General features: G+C 44.0%; 1 protein-coding gene and 3 long non-coding RNA genes across 6 annotated transcripts; 1 reads left to right on the forward strand and 3 right to left on the reverse strand.

Annotated features, from left to right (window-relative positions):
• Positions 1–210: 210 nt before the first annotated feature.
• On the forward strand, positions 211–5,568 carry LOC126529568 (uncharacterized). Its single transcript, XR_011892092.1, has 2 exons — positions 211–804; positions 5,166–5,568. It is a non-coding gene; the product is annotated as an uncharacterized lncRNA (long non-coding RNA).
• On the reverse strand, positions 3,695–10,753 carry LOC140215167 (uncharacterized). The gene is made up of 3 exons (XR_011892093.1): positions 10,035–10,753; positions 8,952–9,028; positions 3,695–4,899 (listed from the first exon to the last, which is right to left on the reverse strand). It is a non-coding gene; the product is annotated as an uncharacterized lncRNA (long non-coding RNA).
• LOC129382469 (uncharacterized) lies at positions 5,914–8,945 on the reverse strand. The gene is made up of 2 exons (XR_011892094.1): positions 8,085–8,945; positions 5,914–6,470 (listed from the first exon to the last, which is right to left on the reverse strand). It is a non-coding gene; the product is annotated as an uncharacterized lncRNA (long non-coding RNA).
• Positions 10,754–11,095: 342 nt separating the features above from the next.
• On the reverse strand, positions 11,096–16,862 carry LOC126522567 (uncharacterized). Of its 3 annotated transcripts, none has more exons than XR_011892095.1 (3): positions 16,578–16,862; positions 13,331–15,005; positions 11,096–11,306 (listed from the first exon to the last, which is right to left on the reverse strand). XR_011892095.1 is itself a non-coding variant. In XM_055066474.1 (3 exons), exons 1-3 carry the CDS (start codon positions 16,834–16,836, stop codon positions 11,293–11,295), a joined length of 459 nt encoding a protein of 152 aa, XP_054922449.1. In that variant the 5' UTR covers positions 16,837–16,862; the 3' UTR covers positions 11,096–11,292. The 3 variants fall into 3 exon arrangements, 1 of the variants encoding a protein (XP_054922449.1); XR_011892096.1 differs by lacking the exon at positions 16,578–16,862 and adding an exon at positions 16,218–16,240; XM_055066474.1 differs by having other exon boundaries at positions 14,820–15,005.
• Positions 16,863–17,486: the final 624 nt, after the last annotated feature.

The following is a 17,486-nucleotide window of genomic DNA, read 5'->3' on the forward strand; positions in this document are numbered from 1 at the left end:
CCGCTTCACTTGCGAAAGGGCTAACTCCAACTCAAACAGGCTGAATGGAGCATTGATGCCGTCGGAGTTCTCAGACGGCAGAGGGGTGAGAAGCGTATCCCCGCAGGCTGGCTGTACCCGGTTTGGAGGCAAACCGGATGTGACGTGTGCCAGTGGCGTACTCCCTGCCCCCAGATAGGTACTTGTACGCCTAGGGAAAGACGCTGCTAGCTGCTGCTGCTAAATCCCTGTGGTTTCTGCCAGCCACATGCGGCCATTGCCGGCTCACGTAGGTTCGTTCGCGTGGTCTTGTTACGCCTCGCTGGATCGTGTTCAGTCATGCCGTCCTTGCGCGGCGTGATTGTCGGTGAGTCAGGTTAAATTCTTAAATAGGTCGCGCCTGCGCCTAATTGAGTCTATAAAAGCCTGCACATTCAGTTTTGCTAGCTACAATGCAGTGCGGCTGGCGTGAGCTGTCTCCACGATGCGCTTCGAGCGTGTCGATTTCGCCGTTCTTAAACACACATGTTGGCGTTAACGACCTTGAAAGCAACATGGATCCACAAGAAATGTGTGACAACATCAAGGTAAGTCTACTGAAATCACAAAATTTGAAACAATAAGCGCTAATAGTTGTGTTTTCTTTTAAATTTTAGGCCTTGATTGTTCAACGAGACGGCCCCCGTCGTGCTGGTTTTCAAGGTGCTCCCTCGCTGCCTACAAGATGCTGATGCGGAATAGAAAATGCAAAAACGTCGCTTGCTCAACCGCAAATTGACGGCTACGCTGAAGCGCATGCCGTGTCTGCGGAATTTGAACCCCGAGGTATGGACCCCCTTTTTCCAGCGGCATGCCGTTACATACCGTCAGGAACACGCTTGGCTTATTTCTGACTCGGTAAAAAATGTTTCACTTTTTCTCGCTTCTCGCTGCGGAAGAAATGCGGACCGTTTGTCGTAGTTGTGTCTCCATTACAGGGTGGCATTACTGCGGTGAATAAAGCAAGTGTTGCCGTGCATACTGTGCGCATTTCACCCTTTGTTGGGCGGTCGGAAAATATTGGTCCCACTTTTCAGGGCTACTTCGCTATTATGTAGCGGTGAAGTGCAATTTCTACCATTGAACATTCCTGTGTAGATGTGTTTCTGAATCACGTTAAACATTTTTTCGTCCATTTCTTTGTCAAACAACGCGATAGAGCGATTGCGCAGATTGTTTACTTCCCTTTCTACAATGTTTAGTTTATTCTGTCGCCTTCCTTCAAACCACCACAGCGGCAAATGGACTTTTTTTATCGAAATTCCGCGTTTTCATAATAGCTGAATTTTGGTGCGGTTAGGTGTCTAAATTTATCGTACCCACAGCTACCAAAACAGTTCATCAAATTATTAGCATCGCGAACAAATCGCATTCCTACATATGCGAGCTGCTACATATGAGCCCTCAAGAATTTTCAAGAAGCATCTTTTTTCTAAGAACCCTTGCGATATTGGAAAGCCCTGATTGAGGATTCTCATACAAAGCATGCTCAGTAAGTATAATGAAAACATGCACAAACAATGTATAATGTACTGGGTATTCTGGCTGCTTCTAATCACATTACAGGTGACCACGAGTAGGTAGAAACTGGCCTTGAGGCTGTATAGTGGGACGTAATATTCCCACTTTTCGCTATTACTGAATCGTAGTCAGCTTTGAGATTTTACGTTATGTAAAAAATGCTTCATAAAAAAAAGCACTTGTAATGTCTCGGACACAAAGCGGCCTGTTCTCTGCTTGCGTCTATGAAAGGGTTAAGATGCACACACTATTCAAAGGTCGCATTGAGAACTGAGTTGCAGGCGCTACTATGCTCCGCAAGCAGCAGGATACTAAAAGGAGAAATGAGCAACACCGTACTGCCTTCATTTCTTCAAACCCTTCAACAAAGCTTGAACAAGAAATGCACGCGAGGGTGTCACTACAGACAGCTGCGGCAACACTGACGCATGCGCGAGAATATAAAATGAGGTGCAGCTGTGCGGTGCACGCTGCCATGAAGTTCGAATTACAGTTTTCCCCCTTGCGAAACTACCGGAAAGGACATATTGCATCCATCGGTGTTAATATATTTTCTAGCATATTTTCTTGTTTTCAGCCAACATACACATCCCCGTTAAATCAAATAGATCACTGTAGATGGCGGCCACAAGCATACTACAAGGACTGTGAATTGGAAGCTGTTAGCTACCTGTGGCACAAAGTCATGCAAGGGTACACGTAGTCTTTGTGTGCACATTGACTTCATGTTTTACCAATTTGACTGGCTCCTATTGCACTCCGGCTGAATAGCAATAACACACAGGCCACTTTACGTTCGAGCTACTCGAAAGCTTGCATTAGTGAAAAACATCTAAACTTTTTCTGGTACAGCCGTGCGTTGTTCGAAGTGTCTCAATGCATTGCAGTGATTGAACAGGCACATATTGGCTGTACCACTTGGATTTCAGCGTGCATGCGTTGGCTGGACAAAAAATTCTACCATATTTTACCTCCAAACTTTTGCTCACGATTGGAAAGCGCTGTTTCTGTTGTAAATAGATGTGGCTTGCACACAAGGTATGTGCATGCTAAGTGTCTTGGTAAAGAAAAGTAAAGGTATGCTGCATGAACAGAAGGTGCTGCAGCCACATAACCTGACCTTTGATCTTCATTATGCTCACAGATTGAAGGGATGGAACTAAGTGCGTGTCTTTTAGATGCTTGATTTCAGCCAGTTAAATTTGCCAACATGGGGATTCAAACCACTGGTGTCCATCTGCTGTTGGGCTGAACTCTCAATTTAGTGAGACTACTAACTACTGCGTTCATTGGTGCTGACAGATATCAAGTCCGTTGTAGCTCGGCATTACTGTATTCTGTCACCAAAATGCTAGAGAACCACTTGAGATCCTTCGATGTCAGCATCCTCATAATCAGTGGGCACCCCATAAGAAGGCTAGGCCACAGAAACTCGTCTTTCTGATTTGTGCACTATTCAGCCACGTTAAAATGTGGGGAGCCTAGACATCTAAAAGACGAGGAGCAAGCAAATTGAATGCAGCTACCAAGCAAAAAATGTGGAAGCGTAAGCTGTTGATTTTTTACTCTAAAGGCACGTTCACACCAAAGACGGAGCGGCTAAACCGGGCAAAGCTCTTGGCCAGGGGATAAAAGTAGGCGTTAAACGAGGCGGCAAGCCTGATCGCTTGCGGACCACTTTTCCCGCCCGCCAGAGCTGTCCGATTTGCCGCGGCCAATCAGAACACCAGACGACGCTGGCGTGTGCTGCGCGATAAGGATGGACGACCGGTGCCACGAGACGGCGACAAGTGCGCCACGAAAACGTTAGATGCTCCGCCTCGGCGGTGCGGGCAGCCAGGCAAGCCGTCCAGTATACAGGGTGTTTCAGCTAACTAGTGCCAAGGCACAAAGAAACAACTAGGCCTGCAGTACTCAAATACAATCAATTCAGTAGACTACCCTGTTGAGCAACTTTAATACTTACGGCTCATTGAGAAACATCTAACTGCTTCATTTTTATGAAGATAGCTGCTGTGGTTATTTTTTCAGGACAAAAGAAAGTGCACAAAATCAAAAAAAGTACCATGCAACTATGCACTTTTTAGCAGTGACGAACAAATGAACAATGCGGCATGCAGACAGGATGTAAAAAATATGCAGATCCAACACACTGTGAAAATTATGTAAGCAGCTTTCTTTGCTGCTTGTGTTCATTGATGGCATTTGGCAGTGATATGTTAAATGTTACCTCGCATGCACCACTTGTGTTCGTAGTACACAGAGCTCATAGGCAGACGTGCGCTCCGATGCTCAAGGTGGTGCTGTGCACCATCCATATCCTGTGAGAGTAGTGGCACTGTCATTCCCTCACACGGCGCATCACATGGTGGGTGAGGTAGAGAAATCCGTTTATTGAATCCTTAGGAGAAATAGTTGCTGCCACGTCCTGTGCCCGACAGAGCAGCGCCTGCTGGCCACACAGGCTTCTGTCATGCAGCATGGCCTCCCAGTGTTGTAGTGTAGGGACATTGAAGTTTTGATGCTGGACCACCACTTGCATACTGTCCTTTTGACGCCGTGGTGCTGTATTGCAGCTTTGCATCTGCACATCCTGTTTCAATTGTTGGCATGGACACACTTGCCATGTTTATTTTTTCAGAAATAGCATAAACGTGCCATACCACACCTTGAACTATCATTATAATATTTTTAGTTTGCCACCACAACTGTCACCATGTCTAGATGTAGTATTTTTCTTTTAAAGAGACTCTATACGAAGGATGCTTTCTGATGGCATCTTTACCTTCTCGTATGATCATTCAGCGAGCACAAAGTGCTGCAGCTTCTGCAATGCTTTTGTCTATTCCTTCCAGGCACACTACTGTCAATGTATCATTAGCGCTGAAATAGAATACCGCCCGTTGCTCAAAGCAGCTTCAATATAGATTCCAATCGGAAGAATAGGCAGACTTGTGGCAGTATACAACTTTCTATAGCCATAAAAGGCAAGCTAGCATAGTGGGGCATCTCAATGCTTGTAAAAGCATTCAACTGCATGTATCTCCAAATAACTAAGCTCAAGCAGACACTGCCAAAATTCGTTCTTCTCATGGTGAGTCGGTGCGGGAACTTAAAGGTGTCGCTTTTCCTTCATTTTTGTGTCTCTTATGGTTTTGCTAAGGCTCTTGCGACAGCAAAATTCCTCTTGTGGTATTTTAGAAGGGTAATTTAATAATCACCTAGGCGATGTCATTTCCTTCATTTGGTTGCACTGTGTGCATCAGTGCAATAAATGGGTCAAACGGCTTAATACGAAATGTCGCCAGGCCATTTTGGCACGACACTTGTGGATAACATTTTGGTGTGGCTTGGGCGAGACTGAAAGAGAGAAATTGACACATACAAGCACAAAGGCCAGGCACTGTTCCCTTGTGGCCTGCACAACCACTAGAATAGCAGCTAGTCTTATCAATTCATACTGAGTATCACAAAGTGTAAAATTGCAAGAACTGTAGCTTGGTTGATGAGACAAGGCACTTATAGCTGTAGCTGAAACATGTGGTGTGATCAACATGTACAAGGTTACAATACTCTACACCCTTTTCGTATTTAAGTTTTTAACTTTGCCCACAATCTGATTACAGCTTTCCAGAGTTCCTTGGAAAATCCTCCCATGCACCTGCCATGTACAGTGCTCACGGAATGAAATAGGACACGGAGCATTTAGTACAACCCTACATATGTGCAAAGTACGCGAGAGCACCATGTCATGTCGCTAGGAATTTGGTCACCAAACGTGACGAGGACTCCGGTGTAAGCGTTCGCGCCAAAATTACGTCGATGTGACACGAACTGCAGCCGGTTGAAACGAAAGTATGCGCACTACTTAGCCCTAAATTGACGCGTTTCATTCCGTGAGCACTGTACATTGCCCTCCTCCTTGATGTGGCGTGCAAGATGGCAGCAGCAGCTGTGGGAACAGTTGAAGAGGCGAAGAAAGGTCCACTTTATAATAGGTTGTATGTAAATAAAGCTGATCAACCTCAACAGATTCGGCTTCCACTTTTGTCAAGACAATTGTCAGCAAAGCAATGGAGCAATTTCAGTAGGGCGATAGTAATAAATAGTGCATAAAAATTCTTGGAAGCCCCGTCAGCTTTCTTGCTGTTAACAAGCTGTCTTGGTGAGGTGGTTTAGGCAGGGAATGCCAATTCATGAGGGATGGTCATGGCCACCATGTTCAATGTATGTGCAGCATTAATCAGTTCTCTAGACCGAGTGCACTAATGTCACATGATACATTTTCAAACCTCGCATGCTTTCTTTGGGGCTGAGAAAATTAATGAAGCATGAAACTCGGCATGTTGCAGTTTTCAATTAACCATCACTGCATTTGTCCATTCTTGAAACAAATTTTATTGTACCAAATGCATACAGAATGAATTTGTGGAATATCCAAAGTACATTTTGCTTGTGTTGGTCAAGCAGCTGGCAGAACAAAACCACAAAGTTCCAAAGCAGAAAGGTAACACTTCTTTTGAAGTACACAACTGGCAAAACAGTGTTGCTAACACACGAGTGCGAAACTTGCCGCCGATTAAAAAAAAGGGAGCTGCTACACACCACTTCGTTCCTTGACCATTTATTTTTTCTTTTGTGGCTGATTTTTAAAAATCCTTGCTATAGCAAATGCAAGGACATCAGAAAATCAACGCACAACAGATATTGGTGCAATGGTGTAAAGTAATGAAGATATAATTTTGCATGCACATTATTTAGTCTGAAATAGAGGGATACAGCACAAACGTTACTCTTCAATCCCAATAAAAAATATGGAACTCGAGGGCTACGGATAAATCTTGAGGGCCTCGGATTCTGTAATGTGCAGCTATAGTTGAAGTACACAAGCATTTTTGGATTCTGCCTCTACCTGGGTGCAGCTTTGTGACCTGGAATGAAAAGCCACAGCCATCGAGCTGCTGCAGTGGCGACATCACAGTAAAAGGTAATAGCGAAAAATTAAAACAATAATATGGCCATGCAACTTGCACATCAGATAGGTCACCTGAAGCTTCTATTTCCAATTTTTCTAATGTTGCATAGGACAAAAATTTTGAAAAGTGATAGTATACGATTTTCATACATTAACAATTATGCATATCTAGTTTTTTTTTTTTAACCATGCAGATATTTAGCAAAAAGTTTTGAGCACAGAGAGCCTGTCGTTCTTGCAAAGGAGTTTCTAGGTGAGGAGGACACACTTTGCTGCTAATGCGAGTTTCAGAAAATTAATTTTGAAAAATTCAGTCACTTTTTTATTAGTAACTTGGCGGCAGCCTTCTAAATGGCATATTTGGAGGCAGCCACATGTGAACGCACACCCTTTCTTTTTCGAAATCTCAAAAATTGCACTTATTTTGAAATATTCATTATCGCGCTCAATTGAGTACAATCAAAACTTGGTGCATCCTGCTCCACATCAGGCGGCAGTGCCCTGTCAAGAAGTGTGGGACAAAGCTTAAATGATAGCCTGACACGGCACACTGATGCACATGCTTGCAAGGCAAAGTGTGTCGTATCAGCTGCTACAATGACTGGCCAAGATGTTGTTTCAGACTTTCTCGAGCCTGTTGTCGGGGGTGTTTCCATCTGATGAGGTAGCGGGACCTTCTTTTCTGCGCTCCCAGCACACACTGTTCCAATATTGCCTCGATTTACCAGTGAAATTCAATGATGAATATCTTGAATTAGGTGCAACTTTCAAGATTTGCAAGAAATGAGAGTGCTATAAAATGTGACTGCCTCCAAATTTGTGGAGTTCCAAAATAGAGGAATTCCTCTGCAAGAATGCCACATTTGCTGCGCTCATAACTTTAAAACAAGAAAATCTGTATGGTAATAAAAGACACGCTGTACATATACAGTGTGCATTGGAGCATTTCATGCAACTAATATTCAAGCACCTTCTGTCTACAAAGAATTCATAAAGCAAATTTATGCTTGGAATCAGTTACGAGCACTGGAAATGCAAACACTGTGACGAACCCTGGTCACATGCCAGGCATTGTGTTGCTGCTCTCTGCGTAGGGCCTATGAATAAAAACCACCTTCAACATTACACAGTAAGCTACCAATTGCTATGTGTAGGAAGACTTAGTTCTTCAAATGCAATTATGACCTAGACATTCTAAAGCTTTTCTGATAATGTACTTTTAGTGAACAAGTACCCCAAACTTGAACAACTCTGAAGCTATAATGCCATTATTATCTGAAAGATGCACTACACATTTTTTTAACGCAGTAAGGAAACATTCATAATCGACAATGCCACCATAGACATGAGAGTCATATAATATTGCACTGCGTGCAGCAAGGATAGCACAATCTCGCACAAAAGATTAGTCTCTCCCGCAGACTTTGAGGGCTTCTTTATTATGTCTCACTTATGATGCCGTGACATGGTACGAAACCATGATGACGTAACTTGTGATCATGAGTTACTCTTGAATGAAAGCTTATGCACACATGCATATTCCTGCATTGTAACTCTGGAGTGCACTTACAGTAAGGACACTGTGAAAAGAAGAAAAGGCCAACAGCAAGAACCAGGCAGCGCAGTGCTGTTTGCACCTTCTCGGCTGTTGTCGGTTTAAGTCACCTTCGCTGCAGCAGAGTCGTGTTATGCGGCGAAGCATATTTAGCATCATGCAGTGAAGCATATATGAAGTTAAAGGGGACACTGTTACGGGGCCCCTGCTGGTGCTTATGGTTACCCAACACTATCAGCTTAAGTACTCGTACTGTGACCTCTTCATGCATTTGGACAACACCAATCGCCATGTGAAAACCTCTGTTCACTACTAATCTTGCTAAGAGCCTAAATTGTTTCCAAACTACAAATTTCACCAAGTGGCAAACTTGGCAATGCTTCTGGAACCTCTTTCTAAAGTACTTTAATACTACCAGGATGCTTCAATGTCAAACTGGATTAAATACCTGGGATGAGATTGGGCAAGCTTCTAGCTTTCTGACTGTTTGCTTCACCTTCTACATCAGTGAGTAGGCAGTGTTCAATAGGCGCTCCCACTTCACCAAGCAGATGACCGCTGACGAAAGCATGGTGAAGGCGAATAATGAGAGTGCAAGCAAACATTCAGAATGCAAGATCTCGCCCTTGGATTTAGAGAAAGGAAGGATAATTTCAACACCAAGGAACACCAACACTGGGCAACATTCATGCACCAGCTTTGTCAGTTTTTTGATGCTCCCACTACTTGTGCTGAGGTCGCGAGAAAAGCCCAGAGAGAGTATACAATTCGAGAATCATGTACCTCTTACATTGTGGATGTCCTTGCACTGTGCTAACGCATGAACACCACCACGTCTCAAAATGATGGAATGAGACATATTAAAGGCACAAACACTGTTACCTTATACGTCCTTGGTATGCAGAACCCCAGCACCTCCACCACTTCTAAGGAACCGCTTTATTCTTGCCGAGCTAGAGCTATGACGAGGAAGAAGCGACACACACTACGTACGGATGAGGAAGATGAAGGAAAGTCACATTGCGCTCACAATATCGCTAACGTGGTAGTTTCCCAAAGGAAGCGGTCACACCACTGCGTATAAAGTGTATGCACAGGGATTCTCATATGTCTTCCCTGTCCAAGGGACTGGTGGCAAGCACCACAAAGCAGCATTGGTCAGGTGCATTCCAATTAAATTCTTAAGAATTGAGAAAACGCCGATTCAACACAAAGCAACGACCGGACACCCTTGCCAACAAACCTGTTGAACTGGCATTAAGTTTCAGATATTTGCGGCCACACATATGTAAACCAATGGGCAAGGTTCTGACTGGTGTTGCAGAAGTCGCGGGGCGCTTTTTTTGTTGCGACGATAGATCGGATTCGTTTACAAGTAGTGCTCCAGAAGGGCACATGTAACCGGCAAACAGAGGCCTCAGGAGAGCATTAGATTATAATCAAGGAGGCGGCAGGGTACCCAAGGCGCAGCGGAGGGATCAAAACTGGAAGCAGGTTATGTTGCCCCAACTCACGGACCACCCTGACTCCAGCCTTGTCCGTGAAAGCGGACAGCTGATCTTAAAATGCGTCAGAAAATTCGGAAAGTACGACTTACACACAGCCTACAGACATCAAGATATACTACTAGCACGCGCAGGCCTCGGCGAGCCCCAACCCATGGACCAGTCCGCGTTCTAGCTCTGGTGTCCCCGTTACCGATTTGGTGTCCTGGAGACGCCGCCAATAATATGAAATAGCGACACGTTGTTACTAGTAAAAAACACGATTTAAGCCGCTAACGCTACGTTCAGCACTGCCGCGCCCAACAACTTCTACAACGCCTGTGAGAACTTCACCAAGCAATGGTTGTTCTTGGCAATACTAAGAACTTGTGAATTTTGTGTACCGCTCATGCTTAACTTTGTAGTGCACTGTGGCTTAGTGAAGCACTACGATTGCGTGTAGCATACGTACACATCTTACCTGATAGACGGTGAACGGGGTCTTGTACAAATATCCGCTGAAGAAGAAAAGACTACACCTTCACATGTGTTAAAACACATGCCAAACTTGAAAAAACAGACGTACAATGAACCTCCACACGTTAAAATAGCAAAAGCATCACTTAATAGTCGAAAACTATTGAAAACTTTGCAAGCGCCATGGCAAGCGCAAATCCGCCATTGCTGCTGATATTGATGTTGATCAGGCTGTCCCCTTGCGATCGAGTCGGCAAGCGCGTGGAAGCGCGTTTCTTTATTCTATGGAAGCGCAATTGGCGCAATGTAGCCAAAATAAACAAATAAAACTGTGAATCAACTCCAAATACACACACGCAAAAGAAAAATCGTCGGGATTCTCTATAACGACGTTTCCAACCCCTTGACCGATATTTCATACAGCTCGTTGCATTAATTAAAATACCTGCAGTGCATTGTTTTCATAACGCGCAAAAAAAATTCTGCACTTAAGCTTACCCGCACAAACGCGGCGCAAATTCGTAGAACGCCACCAGTGCAGCCCCCACCCGCCAAGAAAATATATGACTAGTCAATAATAATAGCATATAATTATAATGTGAGCGTCGGCGCAATCAATGGAGAATTCAATTTTATTTGTTATAGAAAATCAAATGCAATGCAGTAAACAATGGATAGAATTAGGCATATAGCTTCCTGGAGTCTAAAAAAAATCTGCCTTGAAACTTGACGCGGTGACACGGCAAATTGTGGATATACGATTGAAAATAATTGCTATAGTGTGTTCGTGTATGAGTAAGCTTCTCAAAAGGAGTTTCAAGTGTTTCCATGGTATGGCAAGCTTATATCTTGATTCATCAAGTTTTTTTTATTCATGTTGTTCAATTAGGTTTAAAAAGCGAATTGTAAATCCCAATGGTTTTGTTTTTTACCGGGGGAACACAGAGTTGAGCCACTGTTTTGAAACAAACTTTTATTTAAAGGTAGTTACAAGTAACACCGACACCCTCGCTCATGAAAATCCCAATGGTTGTGTTTTTTACCGGGGGAAACACAGAGTTGAGCCACTGTTTTGAAACAAACCTTTATTTAAAGGTAGTTACAAGTAACACCGACACCCTCGCTCATGACAAAACAACTTTCACTCGCTGTGTCCAGACACTTGGTTCAAGGTGCATGTAATGCTTCATCTCCAAGCTTCGCGTGGTTTCTTAAAGGCATTGTGAAATCTACACGGTGTTTTTATTTTACACCTCCTCATCTCATAGCACAAGATCTGAAATGCGTGAACAAGAAGAATCAGGCCAGCACATATTCACAGAAATGAACTCTTCACAGTGCAGTTGACAAGTGCAAAAATTACAGCAGAAACTGCCAGTCACATGATATGAGCACAACATAACTGTTCTTTTTGCGGGAAAGCCTCAGTCCCATGCCGACATTAACCTATATGGTGGTCATCACTGGCAATGTTTGAAAGATTTTCATAAAATAGAGACTGAATGTCTGGAGTATTTATCATAAGGGAAGTAGAAACTCGCACATCTTCTAAACAGCCCTTTGCAGTGCTAAATGTATGCTGGCTATTGATAGTAATAAATAGTATGACTATTACAACTGTTAAGCAAGACAAAAGCTCACAGGAATATGAAGGCTTGAAGTGATAAACAGTGTTTGGAGGGGGAATGTAGCTGGAGTGAACCTTTTGACTAAGATTTGTTTTTTTCAGTGCCGCAATTAAGTTCGGCACAGCAATCTTTATGCACGCTTAGCTCACTTTCCCACACCCTCAATGTAGGATGAAGAGGAGAATAAGAAAGTGCGTAGAATGAAGTTGAAGTGTAGAAAAGAAATGGGGAGACAGTGAAAGAGAAGGTAGGAGCACTGTTGTAGATTATTCTTCGAAGGCTACTCTTCCAAAAGAAAAAAAGAAAAATATTAAATGTGTAAGGAAGCATTGCCAATTGTTATTATGCCTACTCAAGTAAGAGATGCACCATAAGGGATGCAATATAAAACTGATCTGATATGTAGAGTGGCCTAAAGCTTTCTGCATAGTCTTTACAATCATTATGACACTGTCTGCTGCAGCCAAATATGCAGAAGTTTTAATTGAGTGCTCATGACCAGAGCAACTTATCCAGACTGCACACAATACCACTGCATATGCCCTCTATTTTGGTAATCTGAAAAATAAAAGTTTATTCAAATGGGCAATAAGAACATCACATGGAACACAAAATCTAGATCGAATTATGAGGCATGCCACAGTGCGGGACTCAGTAATATTTTTGACCACCTCGGGTTTTGTGATGTGCACTTAAATTCAACAACACACTTTTTTTTTTTATTTCACCACCACTGAAATGCAGCCACCTTTGCTGGGATTGAACCCGCAAGCTCGTGCTCAACAGTGCAACATCATAACTACTGCGCTACTGAGTGTTTACACAAATTTATAAGTAGCAAAACACATTGGAGGCTTTTGCACACTGAAACACTACACACCATCCAATGCACTTCCTTACATCTATGTACAGACATACTTACCAGCGGCTCATATGACAAGCATGGAGGCGTGCTCTAACACACTACCATCCAACAGCTGCCACATACCAGAGATGACCACTGGGTCTGTACCTATCTTCACAGAACACTTACCAGCAGCTCATACAACAAGCATGAAGGCATCTCTCGTGCTCTAACACACATACCATCCAGCTGTGACATATGGCTGCACACCACAGACAAAAACAGACGGGCTAATCATCAGAGACCACATGTCATGATTTGTTAACATGCGAGCCCTCAACCTGCTTCAATAAGGCATGACAGCACAGCACTACTGCACCACTTCTCTCTTCCTAACTGCACTGGAGGCTTGTTACCAGTAATCGTGCCCTGCTGACATGGTTATCTCTTGTTTCTATGTTGCTGTCCCTAAGCTGTTATTTAAGGACTTCCTTTTGAGCTTCAGTGGGCCTTGAAAGGCTAGATGATGGCTGCGACAATCTAGGGTTTTTTGTAGAGTGAAATCTTAACAGGTGCACAACTTTTTTGTTGGCTGGTTCATTTGAATGGTCTGGCATCTTTCTTTTTGGGTCACTTTCACTTTCAACAAGCATGAAAACTGGCTCAAACAAATTGTTTTGCCTTCTCAGCCACACCCTCAGAGACTTCACCATCTGATATTGCCTGTCTGACCGAGTCCATTTTTGCTCTTAAGAGTGCTGAGCTTTACACTGCTTTGGCTGCTTCCAGCTTTGTTATACTCTGTACAATGTGCAATGCCTGACTTGCCTCACATGCTTCTTCGGGTGAGCTCTCATGGGCCTTGTTGCTGCTAGTTGGATTAGCGATGACCACACAGTGAATGTGCTTGCACACTGTAAAGTGTATAAGATGGTCATAGCAAGTGCACATGTAAGTATGCACACACACTGCACATTCCTTACACCTCAAAGGACAGCAAGCACCATCTCCCACTTTTGACACTTTATATGAGAGCCCTTTAATAGACTGAGATGGCACAGTCTATATGCCATCTTCATTTAATTTGGCTCAAGCTGCCATTTCACTGCCAGACCTGTGGTTCTTCTGAATTCTGCTCAGCTTCTTACCCTTTGCCCCTTTCATCATCTGGATAGCCCTTTTCATTAAAAAATTATTTGTCAAGTCCATGAGGGCAGAAATAAGTTTGTCACCATGCTTATTCTGTTTTCTCTCCAGCATAGTATGCTTTAACGTCCTGCGCTTGCTCTCAAGGTGCATGTTAGTGTTGACAGCTGCTCTAGTCCTAAAGCAATAGGCCCACTATTGCGGCCTAACTGCATAGTGGTCATTGAAGTACTTCAGGAAGTCCCTCAGTTTTTCTTCCTCACTAGAAAGGAATTGCTTAAAATAATCTTCAAATGCCTTTTCCGCGAGGAACTCTAAGAGTAGCCACACACTATGGTAAACATGTGGCCTTAGCTGTTTCTCTACACACTCGAGTATCTTCTTACGCCAATTGTTATCCACATGCCAGGCACTGAGAAGTTTCTGTTTTGTGGCACCCATGACCATGGACCATGCTTTGTAGAATTGCGACGCATCATCAGATATCAATGTCTTAGCAGCCACTTTTTTGGCCATGGCCGACTCCAGATATTTGAAGAATGCTGTCAAAGTTTGCTCGTTCATCCGGTTGCAGATGAAATAAGCTATAGCTACACCTGATCCTATTTTATCTAGCACCAGAAGAGTGGTCAGCTCAAACTGGTACTCTGTAGTTCCATGTGTCGAGTCAAGACATACAGTACCTGCAGGGCCCAATTTTTCTAGTAGCTCCTTCTGAGACTCTGTCATCAGAACAAGAGCAAAGTCTGCTGAAGGAAATGTACCACTTGGGTCCACTGCACCTTGTGCCTTGTACAGGCGGACAAGTGTTTCACCTTTTTCTTTCATCACAAGCACCCACATGTCTACACTGATAGCGTCATTAGTGTGACAATGTTCAGGAGCAGCAATGTTAAACTGCTGTTTGATGTTATGCAGGGTTGAGCACTCTGCCAAGTGCACGGGCCTCAGCTTGGATGCCACAGATGTTCTTACTCGCTTTAGAATGGTTTTCATGGGCACACCCCTTTCTAGGTTCTCTGCTACGCTGGCCTTTTTCTTGTCACTCATTCTCAAGTGCTGAATTTCTGGTTTATGACCGTAATGGTTTCTTTGATACCTGACTTTTATGGTGGTGCCTTCAGGTGTCGGACGGTAATTGTGACGGTAATAAATGAAAGACATATCTTACCAGACCTACAGCTCCCCTGACTTTTCTCCCGACGGTCACTATGACCTTCCTTTTTCCTTGCCTCGCCTGATCTATTACAGTAATAGTGGATCCTTGTTTCTCCACTGGCCAGCTTTTTGGGGTCCCTGGGCAAAATGAACCAGCAGTTTTGGCTACCCTCTTCTTCTGCTTTCCATTCATGAAATTCTGTAATAAAAGCACAAAATAGCATTAGATAGTGACAAGTACTATTGGGAGAGAGATGCAAACAAAAATAATCACTCTGAAGGCTTTGGACACGGGCTAATGTAGCATTTATTTTACTCCCTCACCTTCAACTCGACTGTGTCATGAGGTCACCCTTGATATTGCTCAAATTTATGTTAAAATTGAATTTCAAATGCAATGCGCCATAACTTCAAAAAATTTATCCTATTAGTTTTGTTTTAATAAGAAACAAATATGAAACTTAAGCATGATCTATGCTCACTCCTTCCTCAATATTGAATCAGACTGTACATTCATAGCAATGCTGTTACGATAAGACAAAGACGAACTGAGAGCACATGGTGCAAGCTACGCCCCAGAACAGTGTGAATCCCTTCTCTCAGTTTCTTCTTGAAAAGCTCCTTCTTTTCAAGAAGAGCTTGATTTTTTACTGTAGATAGGGGCTTGGCGAGGGAGTGTTCCATCGTCACGCGGTTATGATCTGGCTTGGGCATGCGCCTGGTTCGAAGAGGCAGCATTATGTGTGATTTCAATAAACCAGTTGCTAGTCTGCGTTCGTCCTGTCTTCTTCTACGTTGGTGTCTTTTCTCAAGCGCAGTTTAAGTTCACAAAAAGATATCTTACCAAGTAGCCTCCTAACACACTCTTCTTAAAGAAAAAAGGATTGCGCGTGCGTCAAATTTCGCTCTACTTTATGAAATCTACAACCAGAGTCCTTCTATTGAGGGACTGTGGTACTACTAAAGAATTTTCCCAAAGTACGCCGGGAGACCAAGCCGCTGACAGCCGCAATTGCAAGTGTGGTCGTGGACCTACGTCGGCCTGCATTCGGACCTATTGCGGCCTGCACTGAGGCGAAGACTACACCACGCACGCAAGTAGCGCAGAGCAACGTCAGAACGCAGAGCAAATCCCTCCTCTCGTTTAAGTAAAAAAAAAAGGGGGGGGGGTTGCGCGAGCGTCACATTTCGCTCTATTCTATGAAATGTACTGCTAAAGAGTTTGCCCACAATACGCTGTGAAACCATCCCGGCGACATCCGCAAATTCATGTATGGTACCGGTTCTGCGTCTCTGCCGCATTGCAACGTGCACTGAGGCGAAGACTAGGCCACGCACGTATGTGGCACAGAGCAACGTCAGAACGCAGAACAGCTTATTCCTGTCGCTTAAAAAAATAAGATGTACAAACGTCAAATTTCACTCCACTTGCTGTGCAGGAAAGCAGACAATGCCAAACGTATGTCATGTAGCGCATCGCTGGGAGCGCGCACACATGACTATACTATAGATGGATAAACAAACAAATTATATTTAACGAGGATACAAACTTCAAAATACCCCAAGGAAATAAATTAGGCACCTGCGCAAAAGCTGCTCTTCGCGAAACAGATAGAGAAAGAGAAAACAAAGGCCCGAAAAGCATAAACAACTGCCTTTTTGGAGGCACACTGCGCAACAAGAAATTAAAAAAAGTCCAAGATATAATATTGCGTTTAAACGTCATTTGCTCACGATGACTGAGAATAAACTTAATAAAACTGTTCCTCACCCTTATTGTTCCGGATCACCAGGTGCACGTAATCAGCCTCGAAGTTGTGCGCAGCGATCTGGTGCACCGAATACTTCTCCATTGTAGGCAGGGAAGTGCCACATACGTCGCATTTCATCAATTTCTTGACATCCACGGCCATTTTGTGAACGTTCCTGATGTGTTGCAGCATGTTCTTCCTCTGTACGAATAGTTTGCTGCAAAATTCGCAGCGACGATCGTCATCGCCGATGGCAGCTCGATCACAGACGTGCGCCATTCCGACATTGCACGCACTAGGGTTGTTGTATAATCCGGCAGCAATACAGGGAAGAAACCTCTCCAATCACGTGACACACTAGGTATTCAGTGGCCCCATAGGGACAGTTGGAAACCAACTTAGGGAACTAACATCCGGGAACGCAGGGTCACGTGGATGCTGCCTTCTATTGTTCACCGGCCTCAGCCGGCCTGCGGGGAAACGCATGTGAGGGGTGTAGATATCGTATGGTGGCAAATGAACGGGCTGAGGGAAAAAGGTGTATGCTGCCTCATGCTCTAGTTCATCGATGGTCTGACCGGTGCGGATCAGGATGTTCTCTATGTTATTCCTAGTCTTCTTTTGACCATTCATAGAACTTCCTGTTGAGGACCTCCTGCGCAGGGCAAAAGAACAAGCCACCACTTCCACATTGGTGACAACAGATGTCCCCACACCAGATACCCACCTCCTCAATCTCTGGGAGAGCAGGAAGCAGGCAGAACAAGAATACCTATTATCAAGAAAGGATTATAAAAAAATGCTGACTTTGCGCAAAAGAACAGCAGAGGCGAGACGATACGCTAAGCAGCTCACCCGGGAGAGATGGCTAGACTTCTGTAGCACTCTGTCACACCGTTCCGGTACAGGGCGCTTGTGGCGCCCCTTCC

Source organism: Dermacentor andersoni, chromosome 1, assembly GCF_023375885.2.
Source record: "Dermacentor andersoni chromosome 1, qqDerAnde1_hic_scaffold, whole genome shotgun sequence".
Lineage (NCBI taxonomy): Eukaryota > Metazoa > Arthropoda > Arachnida > Ixodida > Ixodidae > Dermacentor > Dermacentor andersoni.

Coding starts and splice junctions, on each gene's coding strand:
- LOC126522567 (XM_055066474.1), bottom strand. CDS start 16,836: ATGGCGCACGTCTGTGATCGAGCTGCCATCGGCGATGACGATCGTCGC. Junction 15,006..16,577: donor GGTGATCCGGAACAATAAGG/GTGAGGAACAGT, acceptor CTTTTATTACAG/AATTTCATGAATGGAAAGCA.